This window comes from Rhincodon typus, chromosome 16 (genome assembly GCF_021869965.1).
Source record: "Rhincodon typus isolate 14 chromosome 16, sRhiTyp1.1, whole genome shotgun sequence".
NCBI lineage: Eukaryota > Metazoa > Chordata > Chondrichthyes > Orectolobiformes > Rhincodontidae > Rhincodon > Rhincodon typus.
In genome coordinates, this window is record NC_063347.1 from 39,439,626 (window position 1) to 39,466,233 (window position 26,608).

The 26,608-nt window shown below is 37.9% G+C and overlaps 1 protein-coding gene across 3 annotated transcripts in view; it reads right to left on the bottom strand.

Annotated features, from left to right (window-relative positions):
* Nucleotides 1-26,608, bottom strand: part of uba3 (ubiquitin-like modifier activating enzyme 3) — a 29,459-nt gene that overhangs the window by 1,353 nt on the left and 1,498 nt on the right. For all 3 annotated transcript variants that reach the window (XM_048606775.1, XM_048606776.1, XM_048606777.1), the window contains 15 exons: nt 26,481-26,601; nt 22,972-23,052; nt 20,631-20,713; nt 19,965-20,045; nt 17,594-17,637; nt 14,323-14,387; nt 13,024-13,179; nt 12,288-12,390; nt 8,991-9,104; nt 8,844-8,897; nt 4,918-4,954; nt 4,745-4,826; nt 4,014-4,114; nt 2,817-2,880; nt 2,662-2,716 (listed from right to left, as the gene is read on the bottom strand). In XM_048606775.1, coding sequence (XP_048462732.1) covers nt 2,662-2,716; nt 2,817-2,880; nt 4,014-4,114; nt 4,745-4,826; nt 4,918-4,954; nt 8,844-8,897; nt 8,991-9,104; nt 12,288-12,390; nt 13,024-13,179; nt 14,323-14,387; nt 17,594-17,637; nt 19,965-20,045; nt 20,631-20,713; nt 22,972-23,052; nt 26,481-26,601 — 1,241 coding nt within the window. The remainder of the gene's footprint in view (nt 1-2,661; nt 2,717-2,816; nt 2,881-4,013; nt 4,115-4,744; nt 4,827-4,917; nt 4,955-8,843; nt 8,898-8,990; nt 9,105-12,287; nt 12,391-13,023; nt 13,180-14,322; nt 14,388-17,593; nt 17,638-19,964; nt 20,046-20,630; nt 20,714-22,971; nt 23,053-26,480; nt 26,602-26,608) is intronic.

Below are 26,608 nucleotides of genomic sequence, written 5' to 3' on the forward strand. Positions count from 1 at the left end.
AGGTAGCCTCTCTGCTCCTATGATGCTGCTTGGCCTGCTGTGTTCATCCAGCCCTGCACCTTGTTGTCCAAGTTCAGGAGGAGTCAGGTTAAATTGAGTGCGGGGAGCACAGAAATTAGGATGGCTAATGTCATGTTGGCGGTTCGCGGAAGAGATCAAATTCAGGTAAAAGGCCAGGGAAAGGGTCCAGGCGGAAGGGAAGAACTTGAGGTGGATAAAGAGGGTCTGTGTGGCAGGGAGTAGACTCCTGTCCAAAGGATTGGTCACGGAGTGGAAGGAGAATTCAACGTCATGTTGTGCCTGAAATTCATCCAGGTGGGGGCTTAAAGGGCTAAAATGAAGTTATGTGCTGAGCACAGATTGTTCAGAGGGGGAAGGAAAGACATTATGCTGAACATACAGCAGGATATGGGATGAGAACGTTTGGCGTCAGGGAAAAGGTGGAATTCAGAGGGGCATTAGTGCCTGAAAGTCTTTGGAGCTTGTGTTCTTCAACATCTGAAAGGAAGAGAATAGGTTTCTTGTTAAAGTACTGAATGAGACAAAGAATGAAATGGACCATGGAACTGGGACAACTTTGAGATAGTGTGAGGCAGTGCCAATGGAGAGGGAGTTTGAGAGGGTGAATGTAACAGCACATGGCACTGAGTGTGGCTCTCAGGATATGTTGTGACCAGCTGTCCGAGGATCAATGTCTGTCTCGGAGATAACCTGAAATCTTGGGTGGTAGCTGAAACACGAGGGATGGAATTTTAGACAGAATCTGTGGGGTTAGGCAAAGCCGGACACATTCTTGAGGAAGATCTAGCTATAGAAGTGAGTTTAGGCAAACACTTTGACAAGCACTTGATCAAACACTGGGAGGAAGATAGAAAGCAACGAAGGTGAACAGGCTGAAAGACAATCACGGAAATCTTGGGGAGAACACCAGAACATCGTCATGTTGAGTGTATCCAAAAGTGGCAAAAATTAAAAGCAAAATACTGCAGACGGTGGAAATCTAAAATGAACACAAAATGCTGAATAAACTCAGAAGGTCTGACAGTACTTTGTGGAGACAGTAACAGAGTTCAGTGTGATTCTTGATAATGTGAGGCAAAACCTTTTCAGTCAGAGGGTTGTGGGACTCAAACTCACAGCTTGTAAGGGCTGTAGAGGCAGAAACCTTCATAACATTTAGCAAATGGTTCTGGCTCACAAATGTCATTTAGGGAAGGAAGTGTGCCTAGTCTGGCCTAGACGTGACCCCGGACCCACAGCAATGTGGTTGAATCTTAACTGCCCTCTGGGTAATTAGGGACGGGCAATAAATGCCAGTTTAGCTGGAGATGCCCACATCCCGTGAGCAAATTAAAAAAATATTTAGATGTGCACTTGCAATGCCAAGGCATGCAAGGCTATGGACTTAGTGCTGCAGAATGGGATGAGAATAGTTTGTGGCTGTTTTTGACTGGCACAGACGTGATGGGCCAAATGGACTTCTGCTGTGCTGGACATCTCTAAGACTCTTTCTCAGTATGATAAATTCAGTAATGAAAAACTTTGCTTTTATCACAAGGTTAGAAGGTACTTTCAAAGGAGCCCTTGGTAAATTGCTGCAATGCATTTTGTAGATAGTAGATACAACTGTCACTATGTGCTAGTTGTGCAGGAAATAAATGTTTATTGTGTAGAATGGCATTCATATGAGCTGTTTTGCCCTGGATGGTCCTGAGTTTTCAGTATCATTAAAACTGCACTCATCCTTTAGGACGTAGGACATTAGTGGACCGCATGGGCTTTTCCCAAAACTGATGATAGCTTCATGGTTGTTCTTAGACTCTTAATTCCAGATTTTAATTGAATCCAAATTCCACCATCTACCATGGCATGATTCAAACTCAAGTCCCCAGGATGTTATTTGGATATTTAGATTAAATAGTCTAGTGATAATACCACTAGCCGTTGCCTCCTTCAGTAATGGTTATGCCATTGAGTGTCAAAGTAAGATGCTTAAGATTCTCTCTTGTTGGATTTGGTCATTACCTGGCACTAAAATAGTAAAGCAACATTTGCAGAAGATCATTTAATACAAAACAAAGCATAATGCTTCAGGCAACGCAAGTGACTGGTAGGCTTAATGAACCAGAAGGTCAGAGCCTGCCTCACATTTCTGCACATTTAAAATCAGTGAGAGACACAGTGAAACAATTTAAAAACAAAACCTCTCTTCTCCAAAAAATAGCAGTTGCTTTAATGAGAATGTGGAAGCAAAAATTCTGGGCAAAATGAGAAACAGAGCTATGTTATTTCATCTATCTTTAGCTCTCAACATGCTAACTGTTAGCACTCATTAATACATTCCTGAGATATTAAGCAATACAGTGACTTTTAAGTACTCACAGGATTCTAGAAGTTTATTTTTCAGGAATCTAGACTAGTAATATCAAGCAATCAGAAATGCTAAGTGAGAGACAAGAAAACTGCAGATGCTGGAATCCAAGGTAGACTAATAGGAGGTTGGGAGAACACAGCAGGCCAGGCCAGGAAAGCATCCTTTCCTCCAGAAATGCTGAGTGCTCAGCTACACAAGAACAATACTTAGCAAGCTGCAAGTACAGCAACATTTTACCAGGTGGAAGAACGTCACGAAATCCTGAGAACTCTAGCATCTTTACTAACCTTTCAGAGTTTTTGAAAGATTTGGTCTAGTCCTTTCTTCAATTGATGCTACAGTCTGCAAAACAAGAGCTGACATTAGCTTTCAATGCAGCAATCTCAAATTTTTTGTTATTTATATGTCATGAATCAAGTTATTACAGAAATAAACGTCTTACTTGTAAATAGAGTGTTTTATTCTTTCCATCTAAAGTTGCAGTGATAGCTGGAGATTTCATTTGTCTGTGAAGAATATGGACAAAAATTACTGCGCTGATCAAAAGAGGCACTCATCCTCCCTTCATTAAGACCATTTATGAACAATTAGCTGTACCTTACTGTCCTTACTTCTTTACTCTTGCTTACATTTGATTTTTGTGCACGATAATTTTAGCAAAGTAGTGACAATAACTTATATTGACTGGACAATTAACAAAGGTAGAAACAAAGGTTCTGACTAAATGTTGCTTCAGTTCTTTGGAGTAAAATAATTGAGGACTTCCACTTTGTTGTATTAACTTAATTATTATTTAAATAAAACATGTTGGAGAAACCTAGCAATTATTGAAGAGAAAGCAATTATTGCAATGTGCTTCTAAATTTTTCAGCAATCATTAAGCATATTTTGGCCAATTATGGCAGACTGGAGGGGGTATGCCAGTGGCCATAGCAGGTACGCCAGCGGCCCAGTGTGGAGTGTGGCAGCACCCAGCAGTCAGGCTATGTAGAGGCCTGCACTGGTCTGCTGCGGACAGCCCTCGGAGAGGCTGACTTTTTAAACTTGCTTCTCGTTTTTCTGACCTATGGTTTTACTGCGTATAGCTGTAATGGAAGTTTTTTTTTTCCCCTTCATTTCTCTCCTCTGTAATGAAGGATTATACCCAGGTACTCTGTATCCAAGATGATGTTGTACATTGGTGACATTATTACACTGTCAGCAATCTCACAACTGAAAAAGCTGTACCTAAGTACGCTTGTACCTAAGATGGCGCAGTAAGTTGCAGCTCACAAACTTTTCACTGTACTCATTTGAGTACATATTACAATAAAGCTAATTCATTCAAACTATTCAGAAAGGAGTTTCTAGTCAATAAACCTTAAATATTAAAAAAGATGAAAATATTTCCCAAATATTCTTTTCAGCATCCCGTCTCCGTAATATACATCTAGGCAAACTTGGTCTCGAGTTTTTCTTTCTTCAATATTCGTCTTGTTCCTTTCCTTGCTCCGATACCAGAAAGTATGCAAAACCTTCTGGGAAAAATTGGGCCAAGCCTTAATCGTAAGTGACAGTATGTCCACAAGACAACAACTGGGATGATACACTAAAATACACAGACCTAAAAGAGAAGGTGAATATTAAAAAGGATGCTTACAGCGAAGCACTTTGAGTCAAGTAATCTAGGAGCTCTTGAAGTTTTGCAGATGGTGAAAATTGTAGATCCTGAGGTACCTGGCTGCAGGCAGGACAGTTTTCCTTGAAGTAAAAACATAGAAAAATAGAAAATGTAGAACTATCCCAGTTCCTAGTTTTACATCTCCCAATAGTTAAAAAGGTTAAAACAAACATTCCTTCAGGCAAATGGATACATTTCAATTTGTAAATTTATAGGGAGACATTTATAAAAACTTGACTAATACTTGATTTTTATTGAAATACTCCCTGTTGTTCATTATTTAAGGTTGGACATGTCATAATTGAAGAGAAGGTACATTTTAATAGTTTTTTTCAAGACTTAAGCCTCACACATAAAAAAAGTAGGATGTTTACTTTTTACACTTCAGTATTATCTTGTGCATTTAATTCATAGGGTGGTGCTCCCACCTACCCACTCTGGCCTATAGAGCGTTGTAGAGTGTAAACCAAAATAGCTCCAAAGCAGGGGTTAAGACCCTAGGGCACTGTTGTCATATGCATGAGTCAGGCCATACACAGTGCAAACACAAATTAACACTTAGTTCTGATAGTTACACTCTTTCAAATATTCACATATTAAAGATACTGTGTCAACATGAAAAATTGTAATAAAAAACACAGAAGTAGTGAATTGCATATCTCACAATTAGACAAAGGCTTATCTATCACATTATAAAGTCAAATACCCACCTTACGTTCTGCTTCAAATGTGTACGTGTAGAGGCCGTCAACATCATTGAACACCAAGTAGTTATTCAGAGGAATATATGCACTGAAAAAGTAACACTGTGCAATTTAATCATGTCTGTTTGCAATAATGGTTTATGAAAGTCATGACTAAGCGAATGTTTAAAAAAGTTTACCTTGATGCAATTTTGAAGACTTCAGTTGCACATACAGCTGAGGAAGAAAATGCTCTTATTTTAAAAAGCTCCATATTTTCTCAAAATTAATTTTATGTATTTCCAAAAACTGTTAACACATTCAATCTGTAAGTAATAACCAATATTAACAAAATTATAGTCCTAAAGTAAACTTGGTATCCAGCTTCCACTAACATTTACTCAAGGTGGCCTACAAAAAATTTTGAAATTGTTGTTATTTGCTTGCTTATATTTTGTTTTGCAATTTTATGATGGACAAGAAGGTTTTTAAAGACTGCATTCTGGGAATAAATTTATTTAAACCTGGTATATTACAATGCTAAGTTACAAAACATAAGTGGTAGTTAACAATGTGTGTCAGTTTTGCTCTGCCTCTACATATCTGATTGGTTCATGGTTCATGAGAGACAGGCTGCCACCTGTTGTTTCCACTGGGTATTACGATAAAGATTTTCCAGAAGTTCTCTCTAAAGCATATTCATGGATGAATACAAAATTCATGCCTCTTGAAGGGAACTTTACATAGTCCAAAATGTAATTAATAACTCCAAGTCTTTTTTCCCCCCCACAGGGAATTTATTATGCAACCAATTACATCACCAAGATTTATTAAGACATGAAATACTGAATTCAGCCATGATTGCTCAGCACTCTATTGACTGAAGTTCCACAGACAATTTCATTTTTAAAGGTAGCATCAAATTTGGACCAAGTTTTAATCATAGAATATTGCATTTCATCTTGAACTGTAGTACAATAAGCGTTCTGAGGTGAAGACTCACCATCTGTGGTTAAACAAACAAAAATATAGCACAATATTGATTAATAGAAAAAGCACATCACTGCATAAGATGCAGGAAAGACGACTAAACAGAATAAGTAAACAATGGGTTAAAAATTTAGAAAGACAAACATTAAATGATAGTAAGAATTTCTATACATATTAAGAAAGAAAGGAACTAACCAACTGAACACTGACCCAATTGAAAGTGAGTCTGGGAAATTAATAATGGAAAATAAGGAGATGGAAGATAAACTGCACATGTATATTGCAGTGGCTTTCACTTGACGAAAGAAAACAATCACCAAGGAATGTTATGAGTAAATTCAGTGAAACAGCAAGCTGACATGCTCATGATCCGTTGGACTTAATCATAGGTCGTAAAAGAAGTGGCGAGACTGGTTGATACATTGGTTTTAATATTCCAAAATTCTCTAGATTCAGGGAAGGTTCCATTAGATTGGAAAAAGTGAATTTAACTCCTTTATTCAAAAAGGGAGAGAGACAGAAAGTAGGAAACTACAGGCCAGTTAGCTTAGTACCCTCCATTACGAAGTTGCCAACTTTTGACCATAGATATAAATTAATTAGATGAAAGTGTGCCATATTTTTTGATGACAAAGGTAGACAGGAAAGCAAGTGTTCAACAGGATATGAAGAGGTTAAGAAATTGGAATAAGATCAGGGAATGAATTTACCCATTTTGGCAGGAAGAAAAAAAATAAGCATGTTATCTAAATAGTGAAAGATTGAAGAGCTCAGATGCAGAGGAATCTGAGTGCCTTGTATGCAGTACAGCAAGTATTTCAGAAAGCTATTTATTGCAAGAGGAATGGAATAAAAAGTAGACATATAATGCTTCAGTCATAAAAAGGCACTGGGGGAGACCAGAGCAGGGGTACTGTGTACAGTATTTGCTTCTTTAAGGAAGAATCTAAATACACAGTAAGTAGTTCAGAGACTTGCTACAGCAATAGCTGGAATGGGTGGGTTGTCTCAACAGTAAAATCAGGACATGCTAGGCTTACATATGCTAGATTTTAAAGAAGTCAATTTCAAAATAGACCAGTGCATGGGGAAACAGCCTCAGAGAAGTGCAACGGTCAGTGAGCCTGGGCGGAGACCAGCACGGAGGAGGCAGTGCTGGGACTTGGGTTGGAGCAGCCGAGTGCTGGTACTGTGTGGTCTGGAGGGTTGGAGTGGAATGGGGATGGCTGTTGAACTGTGGTCTGGTGCAGATGGTCAGACCATGTGGAGGCCCTGTGCTGAGCTGCTGCAATGTAATGTTTGTTTGAAATTATTTACCCGACTGTAATGTCAATTTTTTAACGACATCTTATTTCTAACTTATTTTTTAAACTCTATAATAGTGCAATCACATTTTATTTCTCTTTTGTATGTAGATACATGTACCTAAGACGGCGCCATTAGAAACAGACATTGTAAAAGCTTTTCACTGTACTTCTACAATGGAGTACGTGACAATAAAGGATATACTATTCTATTCTACAAGTTCCTGACAGATCTTGCCAGGGTGCGTTGAAAAAGATGTATCATCTCGTGGAGATTCTAGGATGAGGGTGCTTGAAAAGTGTAAGACACAGCAATTAGGAGACTTTTTTTCTCCTCACAGGGTTGAGTGTCTTTGGAATACTCTTCCCGACAAGGTGGCAAAAGCAAAGTTCTTAAGTATTTTCAAGGCAGAGGTAGACAGATTCTTGATAAGCAAGGGGATTAAAGGTTATCAGGAGAGGCAGGAATGTGGAGTAACCAGATCAGCCATAATCTTGCTGAATGACAGAACAGGGTCAGGGTGCTCAGGCAGTCTATTTCTGCTTGTAAGTAGAATTTACATTACTCCTTCAGAAGTAGGATTAACATCACAGACCTCCTGTCAGCACTAAACCTGTTGGGACTAGTGTCATACAACTTCTAATTTCATGTCTAACAGCAATCAGTCCTGTGGCAGAACAAACTATACAAATAACAGATGATGAAAGAAAGCTAAACTGAGGAAAATATTTGTACTTGCTATCTCCATTAGCTGCCATGAACCAGATTTTACATTTGCTTGTCAGAAATGCAATAGTTGTAACATTTACCATTATTACTTAAAGAAAAAAGGATGGTTAAATTGCTGCCAGTTCACTCAGAAGTAATGACGTAACACTGACTAATGATCAAACAAAATTTTGAATTTAAAATTCTAATCCTCAATTTTAAATGTGAAATCATTCCTCCACCAGTGTTTTAACTCCTCCGTGATCTGTGTTCCTCTAATTCCAATAGTGTGTCTGTACCCAATGCTAATCGCTTCACCACTGGCAGTGGTGCCTTCAATTGCTTAGGCCCCAGGCTCTGGATTTCCTTCCCTATGCAGCTCTACTTCACTTTCCTCATTTAAGACACTCCTCAAAACTGGCCTTTCTAAGCAGGTTTTCAGCCACCCAACTGGACAGCTCCTTACCTGGCTCTGTCATGCTGCGTTTAATACTTCTTCAAAGTGCTTTGACTACCTCATTATATTAAAGTGGTTATACAATTATACATTGTTGCAGTTTTAAGTAAAATTCCTAGCATAAATAAAACAATAGCTGATCCATTCACAATGAATCATAAAGAATCAGAATTTCAGAATCAGAGAATAGTCGCTATTCAGAAGGACCTGTCTTATCCACAGTGGTTCCCTGCAAGGCAGTTTATTTTGTCTCACTCTTCTGTCATTTTCTGTTGTCAAGCAAATTTTCTCTCTCCCATTGCTTATCCAATTTCACTTGCAAAGCCAAGATTGAACCTGCCTCCACTACACAACCAGATGTTCTAGATCTTGACCAACAGCTACATAAAAAGAAGAATTTTCCCATGTTGTCACTGACCTCGTGTTCTCGACCCTTTAGCCAACTGGAATATTAGTTAAGGACAAACCATTCTGATAACTATAAAGCACAGAACGGTTTAAAGTTTCTTGGTCCCTTTAAAGCAATTATTGAACCTTTAACAATCGTAAAATTAAATTGGGTAACTTGCACTGATATTGTACATTCCCACGTCCATAAATATAAATCTCACCTTCACACCATACATAAAAGCTCAGTTGAAAACATTACTTAACGATTAACTTTACCTGCAATTACTGCATTGGTAGATGCTACTGCAGGGATAATTCTCTTAATAACACCTGGAACAAACAATTAAAATGTCCTATCAATATGCATTTAGATTTATAGCAATATAAATGCACAAATTCATATTCCTATTTTATAGGACATACCTTGAGTGAGCCTATATGTTATACCCGTTATGTTAAATTGAGCAGCTCTTTCAAGTGATTTCTGAAAAACCCACTGGATATGCTCTGGATCATCACCATCCAGTGCAACGCCCTCTGTAGGAAAAATAAGATTCTTCATTTTGGTTAAAAAGTATACTGCACACAGTGCATGAGAAATAAGTGGATCTCAAAATTAAGCCTCAAGACTGCTCAACATTTTCTTTTTGATTCAGCAAGGTAAACAAACCGCAGAATTAGAATAGTTCCACTTTAAACCCTCTCAAATACAACACTAGATACTTGCAGGAAAAGCTGTCAAAATAAGCCAACGTGCCAAAACATCACCGACAAAAGACAAATTCTCACACATGCTTATGTGATTTTCTATTTCTAATCACTTCTGATTTCAATTCAGAGTAAGATTTCCTATTTAGCTGCAATTACTGAATGATGGATAATTAGTGCCTCAGCTCCATGCTCAGTTTAATGAGCGATTAAACCAATTCAAGTCTACATCCTTCTGCAAGTCCATTTCTACAGAGCACTGCTTTTACACAGTACTAAATTTGAAGCTGGAACGTGGGAAAATTTTAAAGGTTGCAGTGAGGTAGGAAGTGCTGTTCTATTTATAAAAAGAAAACGAAGCAGTCCAAGAGAAGGGGAAACCACAAGGCTTGACAGCTGAGGTCTGGAGATACTAATTAAAATGAATAGTTTAAACAAGATGCTAATTAAATACAATCATCAGAGATGGCCAGCTGAGACATGTTGTTTTCAATTCCCATGCCATATGGAAACTTCAGCTACCTTAGTCTGAGTACAGAATTTCTTGAGCTTGAAGGGCAGCTGGTATCACTACAGTGCACCAGAACAGTTTCCTGGATTGCACATTCCAGGAGTTGGCTAGCTCACTGGGAGAGACAGTCCAACATAATAAATTGATGGCGATTCAGATAAGGAAGAGTAGGCAAGTAGTGCAAGGGTTTTTGGTTCTACGACTTCTAAATTTTTTTTTCTAAAATATACTTCATTCATAAAAATTTTCATATACGTATATAGTACTGCAAGTACAACAAACGCATGGTATTTTTTAATTACATAAGACTGTATTTACATACAATTGCAGCAAGAAAAGGGTCCGATAACTGAATGGATCCCCCATTGTACTTTGGCAGAAAGACCTTAGATGGTGGTCTTTCCCCACTGTGCCTTGGCAGCAGCTGCTACAAGCTTTGGTGTGTTCCTCAGCATAGTCCTGGACTTTGGAATGTGCCTGCTGCAACAGTCAAGGTCAACTCCTTGCCCTCGAAGACCAAAAAGGTTCAGGCAGACCAAAGAGCATCCTTCACTGAGCTGATGGTCCTCCAGGCGCAGTCAGTGTTTGTCTCAGTAAACATTCTGGGGAACAGACCATAGAGCATAGAGTCTTGCGTCACGCAGCTGCTCAGGACAAACCATGACAAAAACCACTGCATCTCTCCAGACTTCTTTGCACAAGCACATGCAATAGTCTTCCCTCACCCCCTCAAAAGGGCAGTGTGCGGCTGCAGAGAGTCTGGGCACACATGAAGGATCTCACAGGTAGTGCAGGGAAGAAAATAGTCAATGACAAAATGGTCTGAACAGATTCTGTTGAGGAATTATATACTACGGCAGTACAAGGGGTTGGAAAAATATTGCAGTTTTTATCCTCTGGTGACATATAAACGTTCCAGGCCATTTCAATGGTTGGATTGCAAAACTAAGGAGATGAAAACAGTTCATTTTTTTAAATTCTAAATCTAACAGCCACCCACTAGCTAGAATGCGACTTTCCAGTTACATTATTGTACCCAAGTACCAGTGATAATTGGAGGAGTGGGAGGACAGGAGTGGGCATGTGTGTAAATGTGACAGAGACAGACAAACATACACACAAATTACCCAGTTAATGACCATTTTAAAATATATTTTATTGAACAGAATGGGTGCAAGGAAAACCCCCAGCTTTACCTTGTTCTTGAAGGTGCAAAAGGCAGAGTTTTGCACAGGTGGGTGAAGAGACTGCAGAAGGAGGTGACCATGAACGAGGCCAGTAAGGCCCAGCACATGCACTGACAATATTGCTATCAATCATCTCAATGTCATGTGGCTGATGACAAGATCTGTCTTCATCAGGATCCCGGAGTATCAGCCGATGGAAGAAGTTGCATTTCTCTGAACTATGGTTTAGCAGCAGGGGTAGGGAGAGGCAGCAGAACTTATCTGCAAGGCCCAGCATCATCATGTCAATCTGCAGCAGACTGACTTAGACTGATAAAGAATAAGAATGTTCTCCTTAATACATTCATTCTCTTTGAAATCTCCATAGGAACTGACACAATGATAAAGCAATTCTCCCCTGTGCAAATCTCAATCAAGTCGATAGTCCTAAACACAGAATAAACTATTTTTTTTTTCCAGTGTCCCTTCTTCCAGCCTGGTATTGTAAGAAGTTATTGAAAACAATTACTGGATCTTCTTTCCTTTCTCTCCTGCCACTCCTCAAATCTTTAGAGATTGGTTGCTCCTCTTCTGTTCTTCCCTTAAGACTTATCACCTCCAATCACAGGCAGCCACTTTTTAATCATTGAACTGTCCTCCAATCATAGATTTAGTCTCTAACAGAGCTGACAGATCTGAAGAGAGGGAACTGGTGATTGGGGGAGCTGGCGTAGCCAGGGTGAGAGGAACAGAGTGGATCCTCCCATGGCAATTCTGCATTCAGTTCCCCAGTTTTGACAGGGTAGGTGCATTTTTTTAAAAAACGCTAACAAGATGCACAAATTGAAAATTGGCCAAATGACAGAAATGACTTATTTATATAACTATTAATTATATTCATCACCTTGAACACTGATGTTAAAGTAACAAACATCTTTAAAATTTAAGTGTGAACTTTCATTATGCTAGTTAATGTTTCCGTCATTCACTTTAAATTTTGTTGAGGTCTATCCCAAGCAGCTTTGTGATGTGGGACGCACACCAAGACAAACATCAACCGCACCTGGAGGACAATCAAATTGGTGAAAGATGTTCACTGGTCTGCCCAAAACTTGTTGGTCTTCCAGAACAAGGAGTTGACCCAGAGTGACTATGCGTATATAAAGTTTTGTTTTTAATGAATAAAGTATAGCTTTGAAATTAAAAAAAATTAGAAGTGAAGAAGGGAGTTGCACATTTTAAGAATAATTATTACACATATGCCTTAACATTTTTTAAAGGGTTTTGATTTTCTTTTTAGCACAAATCCAAAAGATTAGATTTAGGTAATGTTACCTCCAAATGGGCTCTCTTTTGGCCACTGCAAAACTCTGACATATTCAATACAATGTTCTGGAAGCCTGGGCATAGAAGCAATGGTACACATGGGAAAGTTAATCTGTAAAACAAATCGCAAAATTATTTTCATCTCTAGAATAAAATTCTGGATTTACGCTAACTGGCAAACATGAGGTTAACTAAAATAACTGGCCATTTAATATTTCTCAGACGTATAAAACAAAAGCAATGATATGATTCACCTATAAATTGATTCCCTGCTTCAAACACACCATTTAAGGACAAGGCAAGAGGAAAAATAACTTGAAGCATCTTTCAGTGATTATTCTTTCAGTGACTAAAGGCAGAGCAGCACTAAACAGCCCCAGAGTCAGGCTGTGTGTTAGAATGAAGTAATGTATACTGATCCAAGAGGTATTACCATAAATAAAACTATGCATTTTAGCAAGAAAACAAAATAGGTATAATTATATTGGTAGGACTTCAGACTTGACAGGGGAATCAAAAGAATAAATAGTCGAGAAGTTTAAAAAAAAACTAGGCTGAAGGTCAAAATTGAGAAACGCAAGTAACATATCAGAGATATGAATTATCTGAAAACATTAAACCAGAGATAGGCTTAGATGCAAATATTTGAAACAGGAGGGAAGTTTTTGTTTTTGGTAACCTCACTCTTTAACTGATCAGGTCCCAAAGACTGGATCAGTAATATTTTTGCAAACCTAGAAGTTACCTGAGGAGGGTACAATTCCAGTGTACACTCTATACATGCTGTCAGTCCTGGCAATATAACACGTGCATTACCCTTAAACCCTTCCGTCCCACCGTCAATCAATGGTATAATGGAGCTTGGGTCTAGTGTTCCATCTTCAAAGTTCAGCAGTGATATCTATGGAAAATAAATACATGTTCCTTGTAAAAAAAAAAAAAAGGGTTACGAATGGGCTCCATTCTTGAGTACAGACCTAAGTCGATTTGTACACTAGTTGGAACACAGTACAATATAAAATGGCCATTTATAAATATGAGAAAACGTTCACGCGTCCAATCTTTAAAATTAATATGGGATCTCATTCATAACTACAAGCACACGTAGGTTAGGGTCAACCTATATGTAAATGTATAGCAGGCTACCAATGAGCAACTCCAGGACATGAAATTAACTCAAAAAAGGTAGGACAGATCAAAGCTAATTGGAGAGCAATAATTTTTTTTGCCACTGGGATAAAATTCTCGTTAGTAGCCAACGCCTTAGAGGAACTGAAGTCTGGGAAAAAGCTGCTTTAGGCAATGAACGAATGTCATTTTTCTGGGGCACACAAAAATGTTTTTCTTTAGTTTTCATTCAGTTTTACTTACTTTTTAATAATCACTTAATTAAAATACTTATTACAATTCTTACTAGAACTCTCAAGGATGTCAGACTGTCAATCATCAGAATACAAATGCCTTCAAAGGATCTTGTGGTGTAGTGGTGCTGTCCTCATCTTTGGGCCAAGAGGCCCAGGTTCAAGTCTCACCTGCTGTGGAGGTGAGTAATAACAACGCTGAACAGGTGATATGAAAATATCTACAAATGCCTAGAAAGAGCACTTATTGTACAGCAGCCTCTGGACTAGAAGGGCCAAGTTCAAGACCCATCTACTCCCTGGAGGTGTGCCATAACAGACTTGACCAGGATGACCAAAATAACTACAGATGTCTACAGTGCCCAGATTAACCACTTAGGGAGAAGAAAGGAAACAGAATAAAACCAGTTTCATAAACAGGTATTGACAAGATGCTGTCTGGTAACTTATTAGGTTAATGACCATTAACTTAATTTGTTCCCACCTCAACAAGCCTGATCTGCTGAATGATGAGTTCAGCATTTTGTGTCTTAAACTCATCAGGTATTTGGGTGACTATTCCACTGCAGCTAAAGTTTGTTCTTATGGTGATGTTATGTGAATTTCTTCACTGGATTGTTGCCATTTAATTGTTCCCAAATAATTGCTATTCTCCATTGAATTATTACTGGTACTATTCATACCAACATCCCATTGATCCATCGTCGGGCGATGATGGAATCTAATCCACTAATGACGATATGAAATTCTGAAACAAAAGTAGTACTTTTTACAACATGTGAGTTGAATCTCTTTACCCTGTTATTAGTCAATGATTTCCACATTCCAGCTAGACAAAGTTTTGCCATACAAGTACAATATCAAGTGTCTTAAATGATTTGAAATAGTGTACAAACAATAATGAGTCTAGTTATTGAATATAAGTGAACATGACAATAATTTTGCACACAAAATGCCACAGAATGACCGATTATTTTTCAAATGTTTGACTGGAAAGGAAAACTGATCAGAACCAAGGAAAGCTTTGCTATTCTATTTGGTATAATACCCTTTAGTATTAATTTGATATAAACAACTCAGTTTAACCTCTCACTTTGAAGTGTGCACTTTCATAAGCACAGTAAACTCAAGGTTCAGTTAGCACAGACAAAAAAATGAGACCCTGATTTGATTTCCTTCACTTCAAACCTGACTTGGTGTCATAGAGTCATACAGAATGGAAACAGACCCTTTGGTCCAAGTCAGCCACGCCGACCAGGCGTCCAATCTGACTTAGTCCCTTTTACCAGCTTTTGGCCCAGATCCCTTTAAACCGTTCCTATTCATAAAGCAATTCAGAAGCCTTTTAAATGTTGTAATTGTACCCACCTCCACCACATCATCTGGCAGCTCATTCCATACATCCACCATCTGTGTGAAAATGTTACCTCACAGGTCCTGTTTAAATCTTTCCCTTCTCACCTTAAACCTGTGTCGTCTAGTTTTGGACTCCCCCAGCTGAGAAAAAAAAGACCTTGGCTATTCACCCAATTCATGTCCCTCAAGGATTTATAAACCTCTCCAAATGTCTTGACACTCCAAGGAAAAATAGCCTCAGGCTATTTGGCCTCTCCCTTTAGCTCAAATCGTTCGGTCCCAGCAGCATCCCTGTAAATCTGTTCTGCATCCTCTCAAGTTTAACAATGTGACCAGAACTGAACTCAGTATTCCAAAAGTGGCCTAACCAATGTCCTGTACAGCCACAACACGACCTCCCAACTCCTATAGTCAATGTTATGACCAATGAAGGCAAGTATACAAAGTCTTCCTCACCACCCTGTCTAACTGCGACTCCAACTTTAAAGAACAATGCACTGTACTCCTAGGTCTCTTTGTTTGGCAACACTCCTCAAGGCCCTACCATTTACTGTACTAGTCCTACCCTGGTTTGCCTTATCGAAATGCAACACCTCACATTTATCTAAATTAAACTTCATCTGCCACTCCTTGGCACATTGACCAATCTAATCAAGGTCCCGTTGCACTCAGACAATCTTCCCCACTGTCCACTATACTATTTATTTTGGTGTCATCTACAAACTTACTAACCATACCACCCATATTCATATCCAAATCATTAATACGAATAACCAAAAGCAGTGGTCCCAGCACTGATTCTTGTGGCACACCACTGGTCACAGGCCTCCGGTTTAAAAAAAACTTCCCTCCACCACCACCCTCCGTCTCTTACCCTCAAGCCAATTTTGTATTTAATTGGCTCGCTCTGCCTGGATCCCATGTGATCTAACCTTACTAACCCCAGTCTAGCATACAAATTAAGCAACTGCCTTAAAAAAAATTAAAAAAAAACTTTGATATTTCTTTCAAGTTTTATATGAAGAGAATGTGGTTCAAGTACAGCAGGCAAGTAGGTGGAGAAAACAACCATTTCAAATTAGTTAAAATTGCCTCTTTTCCTAAAGATGTCAGCTTCTTCACTAGAATACAGAACAGGCTACACAGTCACACTCAGTCTACTCATCTTGATTGAGCTTTGACAGGAATGGCAAGCAGCTTTTAAGAGAGAAGGTTAAGTCGTCAAAACCTGGCTCAATTCCATATCCATAAATACACAGTCAATAATAGTCAATGGAGAGAGATTAGGGCCAGAAACTAGATGCTCCCTCGCCAAAATCAGGGATGCTACAGCTGATTTCTAATCTAATTAAAACATGAAGGATTTGTTTTGAGTCATGTACATTGTAATCCTCCTTTGCATTTGGGAAAAACCTATATTTTATACTGTATTGGAGTTTTCCCTTTAAAAACTAGGTTCCTCTGAAAGAAAAGCAGTTGTCTTCCAATATCGGGATGATAAAAAAAACAAACTGAAAAAGAATCAACAGAAAGGTAATTACCTCATGGAGTAGCGTGTACGAATGTTGTTGTGTTAAAATAGATGAATTAATTTTACAACAAGATGGATGCAAGGAACATTCCTTTTGAGTAAGAATCAGTTGAAACTGTGTGCTGGTCAATTGTTTAAGAATTATCTGAAGGTCATGAGAGACTGAAAGTTGAATCTAGACCATGTAGTTAGTCTTCTATTTTCTTTTGAGTGTATGACTTTAATGATTAGGGGGTGCATAGGTGTATGGCTTCCTGGATAAGTAACTGTGTTCATTGTACCTTTAATACCTTTAACGTAACCAAGAGAGTGAAATTGTTAGTTTTCATGTTCTTTGATTTCTGTGCAGTAAATTTCTTCTTTGAAGCCATTAACTTTGTGACTTAATTCTTGAAGTAAATACTTAGGTTTTCTGATTTCCAAAAAATCCCAAAACTATTGAGATTTGAGATCATAACATTAAGAATTAAATTATTTCAGGTCAGTTCTCCGAATGGCTCAACTTGTGCCTGTAATATTCAAAAATCAACTTGACAATGATGTCTGACATCACAATCAAATAGCTACTACTGCCCAGGCACAAAAATGAAGAATGATCAATTGGATGCTGCAACGGAGAATCAACCTAATAATAACCTCGCAGATAGTCAGTAGTAAATCACCAATATGCCAGGAAAGTATCATTTTTGGTTATTACAACTTTTAGAAGATAGTTAAGTCAAAGCATATCAAAATCATAATGGCCATAAACCATTTAAAGAAGCATGTACACTCCTGAGTGGAATTTTGTAAGATCGATATCTCAAAATACATAATTTCATGTATATCTTGGATCTGCTGAGCTTCAAGAACTATAATGATTAATGCATTCCATGATCAAGCAAATTCTAAACACAGCCTTCTTAAAGTGCTTATTTATCCCAGAGAGAACACATTTGTACATAAAGCTGTCAGTATAACTTTTGGTTAGCGACTTTAATAGTTTGAATCTAAAGAATTTGCATCATTGTTAACAAAATAGGATAATGTTGAAAAATTGCCAGATTTCAGCAGGAGCTAGTACTTACGTCTGTAAAAGGATTCACTAAAATCTTGTATCTTTTTAAAATGCCTGAGAATACAGTTAAGAATTATTTCAACTCATTATATAACTACAGTATATTCTCATTTCAGTTTTGGAACAAGAACATCTCTGGCAAGATTCCTTGACAGTAAAACACATGAGAAAACACAATTGTAGAATTCAGGCTAGCTTCAAATAGACAAACTATAAATATGTCATAATGCACATCATGTCTATGACATATTGCCATTTATCAAATAATTAAAATTTAAACTAAAAATAACCTCAGCACATCACACCTGATTGATTGCTTTAATGTAGTAAATGCATCAGTCAATTTAAATGCAACAAGGTTTCACAGACACCAATAAAGACGAATGACCAATCATCCGGTCAGTTTTGGTGATAATGACTGAGGAATAAATACAGACCTGGATTCCTTGGTGAACTCAATTACCCCAACAAAATAATGCCATTGGATAGTTTTTGCATCCATTGAGAACACAAATGAAGTTTAATGCCTCATTTGAAGTATGTCACTCCTGCCAGTGAATCACACAATTGTTATGACACAAACTGAAGACATTCAGCTGATTAAGTCAAAATGTTCATGAACTGGTGCTGACAGTGTCAAACTCCTGCGTTTTCCTTGCAGTCCCGCACTATTTAAATAGAATCAATACACTTGAATGCCTTAGCTTAACCAGATCCAAACCACTCACTGTGTGAAAACATTTCTCACCTCGCACGTGCTTCTTTTGAAAAACTTCTGATTCTCAAATCTATTTATGAGGGGGAAAACAGTTTTGCCCTATCTACTCTGACCAGACACCTCATCATTTTTTAAACTACAACCAAATCTTCCCTCTCCAAGAACAGTCCCAACTTCTCCAATCTAAGTTTCTCATCTCTAAAACCATTCTCCAAAATCTCTTCTGCACTCACTCTAATGGATTCACATCCTGCCTAAAAGTGTGGAGCCCAGGACTGTATATAATACTCCAGATGTTTAATCAGGCCCCTATATACCAAAATTCATTTATTAATTGAAAGCAAGTTAGAACTTTTTTTTAAAATCCCTGTTTTGTTTAGTATGCATAATTTGGTGGGTATTCTTCAACGTGAATGATTGAAGAGCTTCCCTGCTGCTTACCCTGCTCACAAATGCCTTAGACCCGATGTAAAGGATGCCACATTTGATCAGATATCCTATCACTAAAAATCTCTGCTGGCAAGCATTCAGACAGAATCTGGGAACTGTATGTCATGAATGTAGTAAAAGTCATTCTTTCTTGGTTTAGAAAAATCTGGGCCAATAAATGGCAACACAGCTCCTAATTAACACTTACTCCTGTGTTGATAGTTCTTTATGGATGCAGTCTCAGCTAAGGATTTAATACTGTTGAAAAGAGGACTGCAAATTCCTCATTTGCAAAAAGCCTTTTAGTCTTTATGAATTTAATTTAAAGAACTTAAGATCTCGCTGGGGCAGCAGGACGGAGAAGATTGAGTTCTTACAAATAAGATATTTACGCAAGTTGATTGGTATCTTTAGCATTCTTTACACCACTGTTCCTTGCTTGACTGACTTCCTCTGTCTCAAGGACATCAGCTACTGCCCAACAGTTGCAGATTTATGCCAGTTAGAAGACCAATTAAAACATTAATTATGGCCATTATATTCTATAGTATATGATTACATGGACAGAGATAAACACAGAAGAAATTATGTGAATCACATTAACATGCTGTCTTGTCATTGCTTTGTTTTTTGCACTTGTGCTGCATTGGCCTTTCCAACTTTAACTCGTAATGTTATGGTAGAACATAGGATCTTAGTTACAGTTAGAAAGTACAACACTACATCAGAAACAGGCATAGCATTGTCCTGTACTAAGCATTAGAAAAGCTCAAAGCTGATCAAATATTAAATCTTGTATATAATGTATATACAGAATCAGAGACAAAATAACGGAAAAAGAACCAAATTGAAAAGGGATAAATAGAAACAGCTGTAACAAAGTCAAAGCAAAGTAGTAACCTGAATTATCTACTGATACAAACACAGCAAACCATGTTACAGTACATCACAAGCTGAAATTCAAATTTCACTTCAGAATTGCAGTGAAGTGTGGAAAATTATGAGCAATAAAAAACTACACCAAATTTCAGAACAACTCAGTTACCTTCAGTTGGGCAGGTGGTGGGGAGGAAAAGAGACGAGTCAATTTAAACGTTTTAAAAATCTAGTATCTAACTCTACAGGTAAGCATTCCATAAAAGAGGTTTATGGTCATCCAACTGAAGGTGAATTTCATTTTTACATTAATTACATCTTACTTTGAAAATGAAATTATTTTCTAAACAAAGGATACGGTACTACATTGCAACCAGGAATTCGATTGTTAACAAACTCAGCAGCTACTTCAGCTTTTGGCCTTCCTACATCTTTTGGTCTGTTTCAAAACAAAGTTAAAAGAACAGAAAATCATTAATATCCCTCAACAAATTACAATGTGTTTGTAATAGGGGCGAGAAACCAGGTTAAGAATTGCACTGCTCCAAAAATATCAGGACAGAAAAATTCCACAAGAATTTCATGATGCAAGCAGTCAGATTCAGACAATGTCCCACCCAACTTTCTGTATAATATACTCCTTGGTACGGGGTAATCACTACACGAAAGCAAGTGAATACAAAATTTTTGCACGTGATTTAAATGAAATCCATTTGAATTAAATAAGGCAAAACATTTAAATTTTACATAACTTTTATAAATAAAGCTTTTGTAAACTGTCATTTGAAATGCACAATGCTGCACTCAGAAGCATGTGTCATGGAACAATAAACTATTTCAATGCAAAAAATTGACAATGGTACATCTGTACTAGAGATTACACTGTCTTTATAAATTAAACTTTTACAACTTTAAAGCTTTTTTTTTTTTTTTTTTTTTTTTTTTACACAAAATCTAATGCTGAAGATTTAGTTCAGAAATCATAACAGCAAAATTCACAATCCAACTGTATATAATTACTTACCGAAATAAAAATTGTCTGTTCAGATTAGAAACATCTATCGTATCCATATCAATGACATCAATTTGTCTGAAGCCCATTAGAGCCTGCGGTAAGAGGATGAGATCAGTGGCAGCACATAGCAAAGTTATTGAACAATCTTTCTACACTCAGTGTTTGATTTGAAATGCTAAGTGGTCTGGGGATGCTGGGAATATTGTATAGCTGACATTACAAAAGTCCATGTAAAAGTGTTTCATGCTCTATTATAATAGGATTTCTGGTTGAGCTGCCCTTTTCAATCACACAAAGTTCAATAAAATACATCTCAGACATCCTACATAGCAAAGTTAAACAATGCTAGACTCAAATCACATTAAACCACAAATGTATTTGCAGCTGCGGGATAGTGAGAGTTGGCTGTACCAAAACTTCTCGAACATGAGTGGGACAAGAGGATTAGGTGACCTGAAGGTCAAGATGGAAGCAAATAATCAGCTGAACAAGCCCTTAGAACTACAGCAGGATAAAATGAAGCCATTTGATTCAAAAGTCAAAAAGGTGATGAGAGAGAAAGGTTGGAGTAATACTGTCCTCTTTGCTTATAGGCATACAAGTACAGGCCAGGAGCTAGGTAATCCAGGTTTTCCCAAAGCTTTTTTGCTATCTATAATGCACAAGTCAGGTGTGTGATAAATATTCTTTATTTGCTTGGATTATTGCAATTTCAACACACTCAAGAAGCTCAATGTCACCTGGACGAAAGTCATTTGATTCAGCATCTAGATTCACGGTCTTCACCAATTCACAGTCAGCCTGTTTTGTATGTCTAGAAATGTCAGGTTTTTTTAAAAAACAACTTTGGTTGCTAACTTATGCCTGCTTTACTGTGCCAATTTAAACACCATAATTTCTAGGAAATGAATGCTTTCCTTGTGTATAGCAACTTTAGGTTTAATGGAGCAGTCATGATACAGAATACTGGTGAATTGTTCTAATTCTACTTCGGTGCAAGCCCAAATCCCTGACATATTAACATAAATACAGAAGGTGATGTTACTTTGTGATCACAACTTCTAATAAAGTAGTTAATGAGAATGTAAAAGGACCTGTAAAAAAAAAAGCCCTGAATGACATCTTCAAATAAACACCGAGAAAAAAAAACTGACCACTACCCCGACCCCCACCACGCTGTCATTGACAAGACCCTATTCAGCTACTCACCAAGGTTTTCAACCACCAAATCCACAAGCTCTACATCCTCAGAAGTCATAAGCAGCAGGGGTGAGGAATGCCACTAAATGCAAAGTTCCCTTCCAAATCAGATGTTCCCCTAACTTGGGCAGAGGTTGCTGTTCTCCCATTATCATAACTGTGGGATTTAAACTGGAATACCTTCACCATATGGATTGCAGCAAAGCAGTAGTCCATCACCATCACCTCAAGGGTAATTATGAATGACCAATAAATTCTGACTTTGACAGCAGTGGCTAAATTTTCTTTATTCTTGCACTGGACATGGGGATTACTGTCAAGGTCAACCTGCTGCAGTTGCATCAAAACGCTAACAGAACAAATGATATTACATCAGATATGAAAGAGCGGCAAGGTATTCTCTTTTCTGATGCCAGGTGCGTGGTTTATATAGATTAGTGTAATTCATTTAGAGGTTCGATCTTGAACTGGTGACTTGAGTGTTCTGGACTTCTGCATGTGTATGAATTTGTTAGACTTTCTGGAGCCATCATTTTAAAGTGGCATGTGTCAGAGATCAAGATATGGAGTCTTGTGGAGTGATAATGTGAATTTGTCCATATCTCCAATACATACCAGAGGGCAGATAACATTGTGGCCTATGAACTTAGTGCTGACTTTGAGATCTTTGTAATTTTTACCTCAAACAGATGAAGGCTATGCTGGCACACTAGAGATGCTGCCGAGTGCCTTTGATAACGTTGGCCTCAATGGAGGAAACTCTTAAGGTACGAGGATGACCTACATTGCCCAACACCTCACTGTGGATCTTGGTAGTCTGAAGACAGTGTTGTGTGGTGGGAGCAGGTTAGCAGATGAGCTTTGTCTTCCAATGTTTAGCCTAAGGCCTGTTCTTTCCTATACCTTCACATATGCAACATTACTAATTTAGAGAGCTAAGTTTCAGCACATGCACACGCAAGCACTGTATGTAGATTGCAGCCTGATCACACTTTAGTGTATGTGCAGGATGCAACAAATCTTGACATAATATTGATATTCAGACAGACATAATCCAAAAGCATCACAAAAATAATTCAGTTTTTGTGATGAGCTGAGTCTGAATTCAAAGTTTTGAAATTAAGAAAATGAAGATAAAAAAATACATTACCAGATTTTTAAGGAGTTCACATCCTAAACCACCTGCTCCAATCACTAGAACTTTACAGGTCTCTAGAAGGAATTGGAGTGACTGCAGAAATAAATATTACAGCTCGGTCAACATCACAAAAGCAAAATCTTAATATTTATTTTAAGGCTTACAACAAATTTTCCATACAGGTTTGACTTAAACTAATTTTGTATCCACAGAAAGAATAAACTGTATGTTTCAGTACATTAAATGTATTTCAGCCTGGATTGTGCAGTGAGCAAAGCCAGAATGCTAACTGGTGACCTTATAAAAAAACTTCCTGAGAAATCCATCAATTTCCACTGCATGAGTTTGTCTCTTTCTCTATGCAGCGAATTACAACATTCTTTAGGGGACTGTTAATGTGAAGCAGGAATGATGTCATCAAGCTAACTAAGCAGCCAATCACATAGATGTTCTCACGGGTAGTTGAAAAAGCACAAAAAAAAACTTTTTGTAAAAACTGTACACTAAAGATTAGAACATACATGGTGCAGAGCTGGATGAACACAGCAGGCCAAGTAGCATCATAGGAGCAGAAAGGCTGACGTTTCGGGCCTAGACCCTTCATCAGAAAAATTTTTCCCGAAACGTCAGCCTTTCTGCTCCTATGATGCTGCTTGGCCTGCTGTGTTCATCCAGCTCTGCACCTTGTTGTCTCGGATTCTCCAGCATCTGCAGTTCCTACTATCTCTGATTAGAACATACATGTTGGGTGAAGGTGGAAGCTGAATATTAAAGGAAATAAAGTACTTCAAAAATAATTTAATATCTACTAATTAATCATAATGGAGTCATTAACAATACTCCACACGTATAAAATTATTTTTCAGTGTCGGCTCTATTGTTCCAACAATAGTTATTACTCAATTGAGCACGTAGACCTGTTGTATCTCATAGGACAAGGAGGAGTTCTTGCCAAATTAACTGTTTTGTTGTTGGGTTAGTGTAGGGTCAGTGTAGGGTCATAGTGCAATCTTAGCACAACAGGGAATGAGACGATTTCTGCATTCATCTGCTCTTGCCCTTACTTGAGAGGTTTTGGCTAATTTCAAAGGGATAACAATAATTGACACTGACAGCTCACAGTCAAAGCCCCACAAAACCCAGACCAGCAACTTGTAAAAAGCAGTTCCTTTTTGCCAAGTCTGTCCCCATACGCACGCACATACAAGTGATGAGCACAGGTTGGCTATAAAATATCTACAGTAGATATATTCCTCGTGAATTGTGCTTGATTTTAAATGTAAATGTGCATCAGAATATGGGAAAAAGATAGCAACTTTCACAACTGGCTACATAATCCAAACTGAATGCGCGAAAACTCTGAAAGCACCTGCTAATCCTTGATTTGAATAATTTGAGTGACAAGTTGCATGTTTTATTTCTAATTGGAATTTTTGTTTCTTTCTAATGGACAATAATTTACAAAAAAAAAATTATCCAATTTTAGCATCTTGAAATTCGATTAGCTATATTATAGAAACATAGAAGATAGGAGCAGGAGGCGGCCATTCGGCCCTGCTCCTCCATTCTTCACGATCATGGCTGCTCATCTAACTCAATAGCCTAATCCTGCTTTCTCCCCATAACCTTTGATCCCATTCACCCCAAGTGCTACATCTAGTCACCTCTTGAATACACAATGTTTTGACATCAACTACTTCCTGCAGTAATGAATTCCAAAGGCTCACCACTCCTTGTGTGAAGTAGATTAGATGTTCTCTGTTCGTACACTATAAATCTAATTTTGGGAGGGTACTCAATGCTGGGGATAATACCATTACAAGTAAATGTACATACAAAGCCAAATATTAGCATGTGCACTTTTTTTCAAGTTGTGAATCCATATCCTCAAAAACTAGGCCATACTTCCCCAAATTATTTCACTTAAAATAGTCAGAAGAGATTTAAATGTCAGAAACACAAGTGAAACTGTATGACCTTAGAATGTAATTGCACTGGAGGGGATGTTACCCAAAGTGGAGCATTTTATCTATGAAGAGAGGTCTGAGAGGCTTGGATTATTTTCTTTACAGCAGAGAAGGCTGAGGGAGAATCTGGTTAAGTTGTGTAAGATTATGAGGGGCATGGACTGGTTGGATAAGCAGCTGTTCCCTTTACATAAAGGCTCAATAACAAGAAGGTACTAATTTAAAAGGTGAAAAGCAAGAGGTTTAAAGGGGATTTGAGGATTCTGTTTTCACCCAGAGCGTGGCGAGAATCTGGAATACAATGCATGCAAGGGCAGCAGAGGTGGGAAATCTCAACTTTTGAAAAGTACATCAATGTGGACTTGAAATGTCATAACATTCAAGGCTATAAGTCAAATGCTGGAAAGTGGGATTTGGTGCAGACTGGATAGGCCAGAGACCTCTTCTGTGCTACATGTCCAGGAGCTATGTGCATTTCCCAACTGCCAATTACAAGTAGCTACAAAGACTGCAGTCTATTGACAGACAAACAGCAGATCTGGTATATAAAGATTTTAAAAAGGCCTTTGAAAATTTGCCCTGAAGTCAAATCATTGATAAAACAAAGGCACACGGTACAAAATGGAATTTGCGCTGAGGATATTGCTCGTAAAATACAAAATGGACAGAACGTTTAGGACTGCAGGCCTATAAAATGGTTTCTATTCAAGAATATTGACCCTTGGACTATATTAGTTGCTCTCTGATTAAAGACTGTTGGATAATTGGACCAGAATAGAAGTTGGAATCTAAGTGTTTTTTTAAAGGTTCTGTCCCTAATTGTACATAATACCTCCATTAACGTATTTATATTTCCAATTAAATGGAACAAACTATTGCAATTTGGAAATCCACAAAGCAGCTGATCTTGCAAGTGAAGCAAAGTAACTGGGATGTACAAAATTAAGACAATACAATGTTACTCTGGTAACAAGTTGTAATTGCAGCTAGACTCTTCGTTTTACTCGATCGTTCTATTGCTTTCTCCATTGTATGCACATCTCATGACCCTTGAACTGCACCAATGTCAGTGCCTCAATTACTGTGGTATGGCAGCAAGTTCCATTTTCCAATCCTTTGCATGAAAATTCATGTGTTTACATTAAAAATAGAAAGTGACTAAATTGTAACAGACTAAGATTTTTAGGCCTAAATTGATTGCTTTGAATTTGTAGCCACAAACAGGGGAATTTTAAACTTAACCCATTAGCAGGATTTTGGCAAACCAGACAAGCTATCTACATCTCACCACAAAGGTAAGGAAATACTGTTTATAGATGTTGCAACTCGAGAGTTTGCTCAAAGCTGTTGTTTTGTATCAGCAAATAAAAACAGCAAAATGGAGTATTGAGGTTTTACATCAGTGGTAGGTTTCCTAATTTAAGCAGCTATTGCATGACTCACTCGTATCCGATGTTGTTTGTTCTCATTGTGACAAAAACATTTAGCAAAAGCAAAAAGAAATTCACAGCTACTATCCAGTACCAAACTTTGATTTATAACAATGTTTCTCACTTCAGTACTTGGTTCAAAGTCAGGATGTGTGAGTGGTCCTGAACGCTCAAGGAACTTCCTCACGTGATTCCAGCGACCTTCCCAGTCTCCAGTGTCCCCATACCCACCATCAACAGCCATTCTGCACA